Genomic DNA, 14,539 nt, shown 5'->3' on the forward strand with positions numbered 1-14,539 from the left:
AAGGCAGCCCCCCCCCCCCTACATCAAATGTGCCAACTCCACCATCCCCTTTTAAGACGTTTTGAGAATAAATTATAAAAATGGATTTCAGAGAAAACATGACTGAAATAGGAATTCTTACCTAGTCGAATAAAAAAAACTCCCCTGCTACATTTATTTTTACAAACATGACCTATTATGTAAGGGGAAGGGTTTAGAAATTGTTGCCTCCCTTTGCATCTCACTTGTTAATGTAATTAATTTCTTTATAAACAAAAAATTTAGTGGGCGTAGGGAATCTATTTGCATTCATTGTGAATTTTGTTATATAAAATTTGTTTTTATTAAATTCTCCCTTTTTCCCCCTGTCTATTTATTTAACTTCCTTCTTTCCTTATCCATTCCACCCTATCTTCCCCTTCCTTCCTTCTTCACTTCTCCCTTCCTTTTTCTCAGTCCGTTTTTAGGCCTTCCTTCCTACTTCTCCTTCCTTGAATCTTCCCCTTCCGTTTTTGCTTCCTTCCTCTCCGTCCTTGAATCCTCCCCTTCCTTCCTTCCTCTCCGTCCTTTTATCTTCCCCTTCCGTCCTTCTTATCTTCTTGCTTTCTTTTATTCCGTCCGGCCTTGGATCTATTTTTCTTATTCTCTCCGTCTATTCTTGGATCTTCCTTCCTTCTTTTTCCCATTCATTTTTCTGTGTCCTTCTTTCCTTGTTGCTCCATCCATTTTTTGAATTTTCCTCTTCTCACTTTTTTTCTTACCTTCCTTCTTATTTTTTCCTCTTTACTTCTCCGTACTTGAATCTTTCCCTCCTTTCCTTCTTCTCTTTTCCCTTCCATCTACTCTTTTCAATTCCTTCTTCTCTTTTACTTATTAATATTATTAACCCTGTTAAGATAAGTGCAGTATAGACCCGGATAGCCGTGTGTCAACCCATCCTTACTTCCTGGATACCCGGTGCACCAAACCTGCCCTTGCTACACTTACTACACTATACGTGGAGAGAACACATCATTGCTGGAAGGAACCAGAGGTAACAACTCGTCCCATGCAGTGCTTAGGATCCATTTCATTTTCAGGCGGATCCGGATTTGGATCCTGGATCAACCTCCAAAAAAAATCCGGATTCAGGTCATAAATATTTCATGAAGATTTACTGGTTTTTTAACATTAGTATAATTTTTAAACTTGTGAAACCATTTCAGAGATAAGGAATTTTTATTGATAATTTTGTTTTTCAATAGTTGGGATTTGGGTTTTAAACCATTAGGTTTCTTTTACAGATTTTGGTAAGCACGTTTTTAAGATAAAATTTTTAGTTTTTAATAATTGGAACTTACTCTCTTCATGCATGCATGATTATCCGATCTTAAAACTAGTTCAGTCCATTTTTAAGTTCACAGCGTATTTAATATATTTCAAATCCGTACTTATGCTTTTTGCAAAAATAAAATAAAATATTTTAAATTGATGATAAACTTCACTTAGACACTGTTCTCACAGTGCAATCATAACTTTTTTAATCATGTCTTTCGCGTAATTCAAGGAAAGATAAAAATATCCTATTACACGAACTGAAAGCCCTACCTAAACATTTTCAATTAAGGTATTGATAAATCGATTTAGTTAATGTTCTATCCGAAACCCTATTCATGAATAAGATGAACTTAAATCACTTTTTTTCTAGGTTTCTTATTTTTATTAATAAGACTTATAATCTTATAGGGTTTTATTCCCTGTTTTCTAAAGAATTCGTAATTACCTTTTTTTTATTATTTTTTTTCCAGGTTCTTCCTTGGCTGGAGAGAAATTGTTCGTCTGTTCTTCAAATTATTAATGCGAAGGAAACTTAAACAAATCATATTTTATGAATTATACATATTTTGTTTTCTTCTTTAAAAAATATAAGAATAGTTAACTCTTTGGGTTCGCAAAAATATGCGGTCTGAAGTTTTATTGTTTTGTTTTTCGCGGGTTTTCGGTTTTTTCTTGTGAATTTTCTTAAATATTGTTTTGGGAAATTACAAAACTTGCTCAAACGACTCAGACTTCTTACTTATTCTTAGCAAAACTAAAAATAAAATATAGACAGTAAATTAGTGATTTTTTTTAGTAAATTCATTGTTATTCAGCTGTTGAATTGTTAGGTTTGTGCCTAGGGAGAAAATGTATTGAAAAGTATAGAATATAGAAAAACGAGATATCAAGGACTGCCTAGAAATATTCACAGGTAATACAATACAAACTTAAAGAGAAAGTCGCCTGAATTTTAATTTAAACAAAAAATATTTCATTTTTTTGGGTTCTCTTAAAAAAATTGCTTACGACTTTATGCAGATGAAACAAGGAAGGTTTTGGCTTAGATACGATTTTTTTCATTTCATTTCATTTCAAAGATAGAAAATATTGTTACTCACACCAATTTTTTAATCAAATCAAATTAATAAATAATTTTAACAAGTTATTTTTTTTCGTGTAAACTGTTTGTTAATAGAATTTTATCGAAAATTATGAATCCACGTCATGGTTGTATCACTGTATTTACATCAAAATATATTCTAAATATAAACACTTAAATAAATTCTTAGAAATCCTTTATAACTTTGTTGCTTATTAACATTTCATTATTTCTAAATTTAATTTTTCTTTAAATTATCATCACTATCAATGCCCCTTTATGAGAGTATTCATAATACCAGAGTCGGAATTTAATGAATTTGAGCCCCGTCTTAAATCCGCCAAAACCAATTTCAATTGAGCGCCGGGTTAAATTTTGAAACATTAAATACAATTTTAAGTGAAACCATTTGAGCGGCGACTCAAATTCATTAAATTCGGCAATAATTATCAAACCTGAGGAAATTCAAGCATTTTTTCTTTGATTTGATTTAATGAGAAAAACCACAAGAATTAATGACTTCTTAGTTATTTTATTAATTCCGGACCGGTGATATGTTGATAAAATTTTAGCAGGAGTGTTCACTTTGTTTAACCCTCCCTCCCCCCCCCCTCCCATTTGAAAATGATTTTTTGCTTAGATACTAATGTGTGAATTGTGGGAAATACCTAGTTCTTAGAGGAACATAATTAAAAATATATGGATAAAAAAGAATCAAAAAGCATGTCAAAACTTGTGAATGTCAATTTTTTATGAGAGTTAGATGTTAGTTTGTTTGAATACCCCATTGGTTGGTTTCGATTTCCCAAGCAACCAACTTTGCAACCCAACATCGTAGATTTTGATATTTCAAACTATGAATTCATCAAATAATCTACGCTTTAAATTTCACCACTAGTTTTCAAAGATATAGGATAAGAAATTTGAGTTTATGGTAAAGACTCAATTCTTTTCTAGACTTCTTGTATGGTTTTAATTCTTTAAAATCTATATTTTAGACACGTCCTAATATCTGAGATAAGCTCTGTGATCTCTCAGTTACCTGTGGATAGTTCCAGGGCAGCTACTGTATCCTGGGACCCCTTGCCCCCTCAGGACTCAATAAATACATACCTAGCCCCACCTAGGAATCCTACTGTTCTAGGTTAGTTCAATAATAGCATACCTAGGAATCCTACTGTTCTACTTCTTGGTTTGTTAAGTAAATACATTCCTAGCCCCACATAGGAATCCTACTGTTCTAGGTTAGTTCAGTGATTACATACCTAACCCCACCTAGGAATCCTACTGTTCTAAGTTAGTACCTAGCCCCACCTAGTAATCCTACTGTTCTAGGTTAGTACCTAGGCCCACCTAGGAATCCTACTGTTCTAGGTTAGTACCTAGCCCCACTTAGGAATCCTACTGTTCTAGGTCAGTACCTAGCCATACCTTGTAATCCTTCTGTTCTAGGTTAGTACCTAGCCCCACCTAGGAATCCTACTGTTCTAGGTTAGTACCTAGCCCCACCTAGGAATCCTACTGTTCTAGGTTAGTACCTAGCCCCACCTAGGAATCCTACTTTTCTAGGGTAGTACCTAGGAATACTGTTCTAGGTTAGTTCAATAAATTGACAAATTGAAGGGTTCTTCAACTAGATTTTAAAGTAAATAGGCTTTCAGGGTGCTTCGAGCTTATCTTTTTAATTGTGAACATTTTCTCTTTGCATACATTGTAAAACAGTAAGAAAAAAAGTTAGCGGATTTAATAAAAAAAACATGTGTTTTTTTAAATTAAATTAAAATCAAATTTTGTTGGAGGCTAATTTGTGAAATGTTTATCATCCATAAACCTCCTCTGGGGTCATGTGAGGTCCCACACAAAATGTGGGTCCGATCGGTTCAGTCTTTTTGACTTTAATTGGATACAAAGTTTATATATAGAAGTCATTTTAAGATTGGTATCAAAGATTGCAGCCGTCCCCTTTAAACAGTGAAATGAAATTAGTTTTGGAGTTAAAAAGTAATTTACAGACTTTTATTGAGAATACTTATTTTTTTGATCATACTAGTTATGTAGGGAATAAATCAGTGATTTAAGATTTTGTCCCTCCACCTTTTTTATTCAAAGCTTTCTGTCTTTAACAATAGCCATTCCTGGATAATAAACTTGAGAACGTTAATCAAATGGATTGAAAAGTCTGTTTGACAGTTTTGATTAATGAGCAAAAGTGTTTCGTTGAAGTCAATAAGTGGGTCAATCTATTAAACAAAACAAAAACAAGAGGACAGGATGTACAAGGATTGGATGATCTATGACTCAAATACATTGCAGAAGAAACTCTGCGTCATTCTGTACAGAAAAAAATATGAGATAAAAAATATGTAATTTATTAATTTTTATTGTTTAGATGATCCAAGTTCTTTGAGTCTTTTCTTCCGTTCGATCCTTCCAAACTTCAATCCTGCTGACCCCTTGCCTCCTGCAGGGGCCGAGGGAGGTCATGAGGGGGCCAGGGACCTCCGACACTCCGTCAACAACCTCCTGGCGGCCATGAGGGATCTGTTGGGTAATATCGAGGTTCCTGATGTACCTTTAGAGGCTGGGGATGAGGCTAGTGAAGATGAAGGTCAACCCGGGTAAGCCAACGCCACCCCACCCCACCCCCGTCCCTAGAATTCCTAGAATTAGAAGAAAGTTTAGGAAAGTTTATGAAATGTCATTCAAAGACAGGTTGTATAACACCCCGCCCCCCCCCCCCCTTTTTTTGATTTTTTTTCCCCAAAAAGCTGGGTATGTTAAAGGGTTTTTAGAGTCTTATTTGGGGGAAGGAAAGTATATAACAAGATGAAAAAAAAACTTTTTTATTTAGAGTCTTTTTCTTTAAATTTGGGGTAAAAAGTAAGTAATATACACCCCTGGGCTGTCAAAGATTTTTATCTTGTTGTAGTTGCTCTTGTCCAGTGAAAATCTTTGTGGATAATATGGGAACTTTTTATATTAAAGGGAGTGTTCGCGAAAAATGAAATGGGGTATCGACTTAATGCGATAAAAAAGCGATTTTGATTGCTACTAATATTACTTCTATCTGTTGCGGTTATAAGGAGAAAACTGTTAAAAACGTTAATACCGAATAACATGGCGTCCATACAAATTGAGAAAATTGCATCATTTAACTCGGATCGTAAACAAATCAATTAAATTCCAAACAAATCATTCAGATATTTCAAACAATAGTCATCGATTATTTATCGATGCATTCGTAAATAGATGATATTTCATAATAATTTGTATTTTTCATGATCTGAGAGTTACTTTTGAAAATATTTATTCCTGTTTCGAGGATTTTTGATAATGAAGACGACATTTTCATATTTTCCAGGAATGTTCGAAAATCCAGTGCAAGCGAAAATTATTATTAAAAAAACAAAATCAATAATATTATGAAATATTAACTATATGCGAATGCGTCGAAAAATAATCGATTTCTACTGTTTGTAATATTTGTTTGGAATTAAATTGATTTGTTTACGATCCGAGTTGAATATTGCATCTTTCCGAATTTGTATGGACGCTGCGTTCTTTGGTGTTAGTCGTTTTTAACAATTTTCTCCTTGTAGACGCAACAGATAGAAGTAAGATTAGTAGCGATCAGAAGCGTTTTTTATCGCATTTAGCCTACACCCCCCTTTCATTTTTCGCGAACACTCCCTTTAAGTAATCATATCAAAGTGACTTTAAAAGCTTTTCCCAAATTGTATTTCTGTAAAATATCTTTTGTTCTACTAGTTCCTAAAAAATTAAGAACATAATATTTCTAGAGAATGGGATTAACTTGCGCTCAGTGATACCAAGAAGATTCTGAAGAATATTTATTATATCCTATATTTCTCCAGACAAAGGAAATCTAAGGTCGGAACTTTTGAAACAGATAAACTTAAGCCGGAGAGGTAGTACACAGGAGAAATAGTTGAACCAGCTGGTACTACTTGTAATGTTAATTAGTTCCTAACTCAGAATTTTAAAAAATGTGAAATAAGATTAAAATAAGGGTTAGGATGAATTAGAACATATGTATTTACTGATCGGTATTATTATTATGCTGATCAGACGTCAGTCTTGGGTTTTACTTCTTCAAACATTTTTGTTATAATTTACTCCATTCTTTACTTTAACTCAATAACACTTTGCACAGTGGTCCAGCAACTTGCAAAACCTACTTTTTTTACTTTCATTTTTTACACTTTTTTTTACTAATTTCGATTTTAAACATCCTAATTGGTAGAAATTTGCATTTAATATCAAAATATTTTTTCTTTTTCCCCTCCTACAGATATACTTTTTGTCATGTTCCCTGAAGTTTTTGTAAGAAATTTAAGATTTTCTGGTTAACATGTTAGGTAAAAAAAATCATGAAGACTATATTCGATATTTTTGAAATTAAGCACATTACTTTGTGACCATTCAAAGATTATTTTGAAAAAGTTTGATATCCATTGAACTAAAACTCAGTCTTTTTTAAAATATTTGAACCCTCAAAAAATATTTTTTTTTTTCAAGACATTTTTTTGAAGATAAGCAGATTTTTTTTGATACATTTTGATGCACCCAGACTTATGGCAAAATACAATGTTGGTGTTATAGAAATGGTTAAGAGAAAAATTAGTTGCACCTACTTGCACCTCTGAATGTGGTTATGAAATATAACAGACATGGTCAAAGCATGAATGTGTGAGAGGTTGCGTGATTTTTGCGCCAATTTAAATACTTTACTCAAATTAATTCAAGAATAAACCAAAAAACATGCTATGATATAATTTCTTCTTACATATTGATGCGCCACCATCATCATCCAATGGATTTTATCTCAATTTTGTTCTTACTTGCATCAAATTCAAGAATGAACATGAATTCAAGACAAATTCAAGAAAAACAGGAATTCAAGATTCTAACATAAACATGAATTTGAAAAGTTCATATAAAGTATTACCAGATCTAAAAGTCATCAGTTGTTGGTTTGATCAAGAACAATGACAACCAACAAAGAAATATTCTTTTTTTTATATGGTGAGAGGATTTTAAACACTATTCCTTCAATGTTTGGGTCTGAAGCTACTGTTGCAGCAAATGCTCTAGGGGTAGATGAGGATCTAATTAGAAGGATGTTTGTCATCCTCTGTACTCTTTCCTCAACCCAAGAGATTGATCCAGAGAAGCTCCAAGAATATTGCTGGAGTACTGCAGAACTCTTTGTGAGACTATATCCTTGGTACCACATGCCCCAGGCTCTGCATAAGGTACTTATTCACAGCCATCAAGTGGTCAGGGCCAAGCCTTTGCCTATAGGTATGCTTTCTGAAGAGGCGCAGGAGGCTTCCAACAAGAACGTCAAGAGGTTTAGGGAGAATTTCACTAGGAAAACCTCCAGGAAGGATACAAATTGCGATCTGATGAGAAGAATGTTGTGCTCATCTGATCCTGTCATTAGCTCTCTAAGAAGGAGTGCTGATAATAAGAAGGAACTAGAGCTACCTGAAGAAGCAGCAGAATTGCTTGTGTAGATATAAATGAATAATAAAGATTTCTTTGCAAACTATTTATTTTTGCCAAACGCATACAGACAGGACCATTTAAGCTTCATAATTGAATTCCTTACCCCTAAAAACATATATTTTGATGTATAACATGCTTATATTGATACAAATGGAAATTCTAATGCGCGCGTGCGCTCATTGCACACAGATACGGATTTTTAAACTTCATATTTGCGTTCCTTGACCCAAAAAACATATAATTTGATATGCATGATGCTTTTTTGATGTTTTTTTAAAAAACGCGCGCGCGCGCGCGCCAAATTCATGCACATATCTGAAATTTTAGATTGGATTCGAAATCCTTGCCCCTTAAAACCCCTGATTACATGTGCAACTTGCATATTAAAAATGTGTAAATAGTTTTGCTAACTTTTCCTATGTTCTGTACCACTGTGTGCTTTGATTTAAAATTTTATTTTTTTAATTCCTTCTTAATTTAACAAATTTTACTCCTGGAATTTAAATTTTTTAAATTTAAAATTTGTGACGTAAATACTCTGTTATCCATAAAAAATGTGCCACTTGAAACTATTCGCTACGATATGATCATCGAATTCTGCAGTGAACCCGGAACATTATTTTTTTTAAATAAGTTATTTGATAAGAAAACAAGTAAATGCTGCAGCAAGTCTGAAATTCATTGAATAATGCTTGAAAAGTCTTGAGTCATATTGAAGTTCTCATTCTTTTTAGTTTATAGGTAACCCTGTATAGTGTAGACCCTTCTACAGTGGTGTATATTTTTCTGTTTCCTCCCCCCCCCCTTCATTGGGTTTGGGGAAAAAATAAAGAAAAAAGGGGAAAGTGTGGAAGGAAAGGGGAAGAGGGAATTGAAAGAAGAAGGGAAAAAAAGAAACGGTATGGGTAAAGGGGGAAGGGAAGGGGTAAAAGCCACAGAAAAACTGGGGACCTTGAAGTAGACCTTTTTAGGTCACCAAAACACTCCCTGAAACTACTAAAATCCAAAAAAAAATTGCAAGGTGGCTTTGCACACACACAAACCCTCCCCCCCCCCTCCGCCGCAGCAAACTTCGAGGGCTTCTGAAACCTGTAAAATATACATGTTTTTTGTTGTTGTGGATTTGTGGAAAATATATGATTCTGAAAGGGAGGGGGGGGGAGGGAATATGAGTCTCACAACTAATATACACCCCTGCCCTTCTGATGACTAACCAGTCCAAAAAAGTGAAGTGATAAATTGCTTAGAGTTATGTTTTCATTGAAGTTAAATACAATTCCTAGTTCTCTTCATAATCATAAATATATACTATGTCATGATAAATATCATTTTTAGAAAGATATAACATTTTAAATAACCAGTCAAAAAAAGTGTTTTTATGTGTCAAACTCGTCTTATGAATTTATCAAATGTTGCCATGAATAACCATACCACAAAGCTGTTTAATTCTAGAAAAAGGCTTCAAAAGACAAGAACTTCAGGAATACTATTTTTATTGGTTCCTTTTTCACTGTAGTTCAATACAATTTATGTTTCTATTGATAATTATAAGTACTCTGTTTAAAAACACACGACCATGATAAACAAGTTTTTTTTTGAAAAATAGAAAATTTAAAAACGATTTTTGTTTCTAAAACGTGTAAAGCCTCGTTAAGCTTTTTTTATGATTAGATGTGAGCACAGTACTTCTCCTAAGATGTGTTGGATTGCATTTAGTGTGAAATAAATTAGATTTTTATTTTAATAAATTTTAATATATTAGTTAAATATTCTTTATCCAGTGCTTGTCAAAAAATGTTGAAGTTCTTGTAGTAGATTTATTGTAAAAAAGTTATTTTTTTAAATATTTAAATTTTATTAATCTAGCTATTAAGTCGTTTCATTTCATAACTTTTAATTATACATTCATATTTTGTTGTCTGTATTTGATGTAGTCCTAAAAGCCATAATACGCTGAGAATCGCATAGTTATTGGAGTGTCCTTTATATATCCGGGTCCGGAGAACCTAATTAAATAATTAAAAGGTCTTACCCCGAACCAGATATCTCAGTTTTGAACGAGAAACGTGATGCGTTGAATACAGAAACTGTCTCTAATAACATTATTTTATTCTATTCAAAGATTGCGCACAAGAGATAAAATCGCATTATTTATTGAACCCTAAAATAATTAAAAATGATACGCTTGATTTGCCATTTGACAAACTACTTCGATTTTGTTTTGCTCATCTTTGACAAGCGATAAAATGGTGGAAATTTATCCCTTTCCAGGCTTAGAATCTCGGCTGGCGGCCATATATTTGGAGATCTAGGTTATAGGGGGAGACCCACCTGATTCCCTAATATAATGACGCTCATAAATAGAATTAAAGCCGGTCCCTTTAATTTTATTTTAAAATCAAACATCCCTTCAACCATTTAGAAATTTTAAATTTTACATGTCAATCTACAAATGTATTTTCGTAAGACAACCAATTCCAGGCAATGTGCACTTGAAACATCTTCTAAATTTAACTTAAAGGAATCTGAAACGTTATTTCAAGTGACCTTTTATTGTAGGAGAAGGGCCGATTCAAAATGGTGCATCGCGGTGGTCGATTGAAAATATTTAATTTAATATACTAAATCAAAGTATTATTTAAAAAGACTAAATCGAATTGGTCACTAAATTCCCATTTTTATTGGGACAACCCTGAACAAACACAAGTGTTTCCTCCTTGACCATTTCAGGTTGACAGATGTGAATCGGAGGTTGACAAGTGTGAATCGGAGGTTGACCGGTGTGAATCGTACTGATGTGAATCAGAGGTTGACAGATGTGAATCGGAGGTTGACAGATGTGAATCGGAGGTTGACAGATGTGAATCGGAGGTTGACATTTGTGAATCGGAGGTTGACAGTTGTGAATCGGAGGTTGACAGTTGTGAATCGGAGGTTGACAGTTGTGAATCGGAGGTTCACAGATGTGAATCGAGGTTGACAGTTGTGAATCGGAGGTTGACAGTTGTAAATCATAGGTTGACAGTTGTGAATCGGAGGTTGACAGTTGTGAATCGGAGGTTGACAGATGTAAATCGGAGGTTGACAGATGTGAATCGGAGGTTGACAGATGTAAATCAGAGGTTGACAGTTGTGAATCGGAGGTTGACAGTTGTAATTCGGAGGTTGACAGATGTGAATCGGAGGTTGACAGATGTAAATCAGAGGTTGACAGTTGTGAATCGGAGGTTGACAGTTGTAAATCGGAGGTTGACAGTTGTGAATCGGAGGTTGACAGTTGTAAATCAGAGGTTGACAGTTGTAAATCGGAGGTTGACAGTTGTAAATCGGAGGTTGACAGATGTGAATCGGAGGTTGACAGATGTGATAAAACTATTTTGTAAATCCTAGTTTCGGGCCTGTATGTGCAGGGAGGAGTGAGAGTTTTCTACAGGGTGTCCCACATCATATTAGACCGAGAACAGGTCTAAATTACGATTTTTGGGACTAATTAGAAAATTTCATTAGAAGGAATCATTTTGAAAAATAACATAAGGCTTATGTAAGCATTTTCTTGCGGAAAATGATAAGTTTTTCGAGTATTAAGATGCTCACAGATAAAGCCACAATTAAAAGTTAAAAAAGAAGATGGGCGCGATGCGCCCTGAAAGCCTAGTAATATATAAAGAATGGCATATCTGCATTTGTAATTGGTTTTGGCATAGTTGACTTTTTCACTTAATCTAAGGTCACTATTTTTCATGGAAATTATTCATCTTGTAAAATTTATTTAAGGATCTCGTTGAGGCGAAATGTGACTACTGAGAATACTGGCCTCATAGATTTTAGAATTGTTAAATAGAATTAGTAAAATATTAATTTTAGTGACGAAAGCAAAAGAATTTCATGAAAGGGACTGTAAGTCGATGTAGGCGTATTTTCAATTAACTCCTCATTTACAGACTGGTGCGTCCTAATCACAACGATACCTTTCGTCTAATGAGAGACGGAGAAACCCGTGCTTTTAACTTGAGTTTAATTTATTTCCCGAGTATTTATGTTCAACACATTTGTTGCTAGTATTGGACGATTTAAAGCTAAAGTCCATCGCCGGTTCTTACCTAGGTATTAGAATTGAATTTATGAAAGATTATAAAAAATAGTTGTTTTTTGAAAAATAAAATACTAATTTTAAGTTCTTCAATTCTAAATTTTAATTGCTTTTTTAATCGATTTTTTTCGTGGATTCTTTTTTTACCATCTATAAACATAAACATTCTCCGGGATCATATGAGGTCCCTCAAAAAATTTGGGCCCAATCGATTCAGCTGACTTGACGTTAATCGGTTACAAACAAACAAACAATCTTATACTTTAAATATTAAAATAAAATAAAATAGTATTTATTAAAAATATTAAAGTTATAGATATTGATTATGGAACACAAGGTTGAATGAAATGTATCTTGTTTTGCAGTGGTTAGGCGCAACCTATTATGACACTTATGACTTGCAGATTTTTCACGTGGTTTTACCGATTTTCCACTTTGTAACAGTTCAAACAAATATCATCCCCTTCATACAGAACAATATGTCACGTTTAACATCATTTTATTGCTAATTAACAAGGCAGACGTTTATAATTTATAAAAGTAACCAAGCTTCCAGGACGCTTTGCGCCCATATTCGATTTAAACTTTTAGGTGTTAATCTTTTATCAATTTTTTCGTGTTTTTTTTATTTTTTTCAGATCCGCCCATCCGGGCTTTCATGTGATCGTGTGAGATCCCACAAAAAAGTTGGGCTCGGCCCGCTCAGACAATTTGACGGTTATCGGTTACAAACAAACAGACAGACAAGCAAAGTAAATTGCTCGTTAACTTAAAATCTTATCTGTATTCAATAATAACTCCTTTTAATCATAATTATTAAATTTCTAATGAGTAATCGGATAAAGAAATTGTGTCTTCGTAAATTTTCTAATCTCTATATATCTTTGCAGTTTGATGGTGTAAACCCATGATAATTAAAAATTAGGTTATTTCACAGCTTGAATTATTTAAGATCTACGACATTGGGATGCAAAGATATCTGATTAGGAAATCAGAGTTTGTGACAAATACTTAATTCCTTTGCTAAATTAAAACTAGATAAGCTACGAAGTCATGACAGGAATGACAGGAATAAGAAAAATATGGATATTTCAAGCATTCCTAGTTAAACAAAGCTTTTAATGGTACCGTTATGCCTACTCTATAAACTGGGAGTTAATATATTTTACATTTACTACAGTTCCTTTAAAAAATACTGGTGCTTCTTCACTTTTTAATAATTAAAATTATTCGGTTTGTGGCAAAGACTCAACTCTTTTGTATCTGTAATCTTTATTGATATAAAGTTTATATCGTGTTGTAGTATATAGTATATATTTGATACCAAGCGCGGGTAAACGGTGAGAATAACTATTAACAATTATATAACCCAGGGCAATTGATGAATTTTGTCCTAATAGGTATTTGTTGAAAAACACTATTTATATTGTAATCACAAATAAATGTAGAATCATGCATGATGCATTAGCAAGTAATTTGTCGTTTTAAAATAACCAACACATTATCTAGAATGCATTCATTGCGTTTATATATACAGGTTAATTCTTTAAAAGTATCAAAATACGTACTCTAGTTGACTGCTAGTAGACTCTGACATTCACCATTAGCAAAGGGTATAAACCCATTCTCGTTGACTGCAGTAGACTTTAACATCCACCATTAGCAAAGGGTATAAACCCATTCTCGTTGACTGCAGTAGACTTTGACATCCACCATTAGCAAAGGGTGTGAACCCATTCTCGTTGACTGCAGTAGACTTTAACATCCACCATTAGCAAAGGGTATAAACCCATTCTCGTTGACTGCTAGTAGACTTTGACATCTGCAATTAGCAAAGGGTGGAAACCTGGTCTTGTTACTGTAGTAGAATTTGACATTTGCAATTAGCAAAGGGTATAAACCTAGTCTCGTTGACTTTGACATTAGATAGAAAGATAGATGGATAGATTTATAGATAGATAATAGAAAGATAAACAAATAGATAGAGAGATATAAGTTGTAACACTCCAGGTTTGACTTAATAAAAGAAAAGATACTAAAGCAGTGAGCCTTCAAACCAGCCGACTTACATGTTATTGTTAACTATAAAATTGTAAACTTATTAGATTATATTTTGTTATGTTGTTTATTGTGTTTCTTAGTTTTATAGTTTTTTTCTACTTTTCGTTTTCCTCTATATACATGATGGAAGAAGCCGGATTTCCTTCCTAATCTTAATCCGATCATTTAAAAAAAAATTACAATTATACAAACTTTTCTGAAATTACGAATTCTTCAACCCCTCTCTCTCTGTATTTCCCCCCAACCGTAGATCCATAGAGAATAGAATATTTAGAGAGGAATTTACTAGAAAAAAGTGTAAAACGGCCATTTTGTTGTACTGTTTACATACTGCATGTGTACTTCACATATTTATGCTATATAACCTGTTGGGCCCTGGAATATCATTTTATAGAAAATCTAAAATTATGGTTAAAAGAAAACCAAATTATGAAATAGGCTGGTTTCATAATTGACCAATGATCATTTCACATAGACTC

At 33.4% G+C, this 14,539-nt stretch overlaps 1 protein-coding gene across 1 annotated transcript in view; it reads left to right on the forward strand.

Annotated features, from left to right (window-relative positions):
* The window catches only part of LOC111695208 (transcription factor 25), a 14,931-nt gene extending 8,568 nt beyond the window's left edge, over window positions 1–6,363 (forward strand). The window contains exons 10-15 of the mRNA XM_023464435.1: window positions 876–1,012; window positions 1,767–1,823; window positions 2,139–2,209; window positions 3,376–3,521; window positions 4,767–4,995; window positions 6,178–6,363. Coding sequence (XP_023320203.1) covers window positions 876–1,012; window positions 1,767–1,823; window positions 2,139–2,209; window positions 3,376–3,521; window positions 4,767–4,995; window positions 6,178–6,190 — 653 coding nt within the window. The 3' untranslated portion in view covers window positions 6,191–6,363. The remainder of the gene's footprint in view (window positions 1–875; window positions 1,013–1,766; window positions 1,824–2,138; window positions 2,210–3,375; window positions 3,522–4,766; window positions 4,996–6,177) is intronic.
* Window positions 6,364–14,539: the final 8,176 nt, after the last annotated feature.

This window comes from Eurytemora carolleeae, unplaced genomic scaffold, assembly GCF_000591075.1.
Source record: "Eurytemora carolleeae unplaced genomic scaffold, Eaff_2.0 scaffold173, whole genome shotgun sequence".
Lineage (NCBI taxonomy): Eukaryota > Metazoa > Arthropoda > Copepoda > Calanoida > Temoridae > Eurytemora > Eurytemora carolleeae.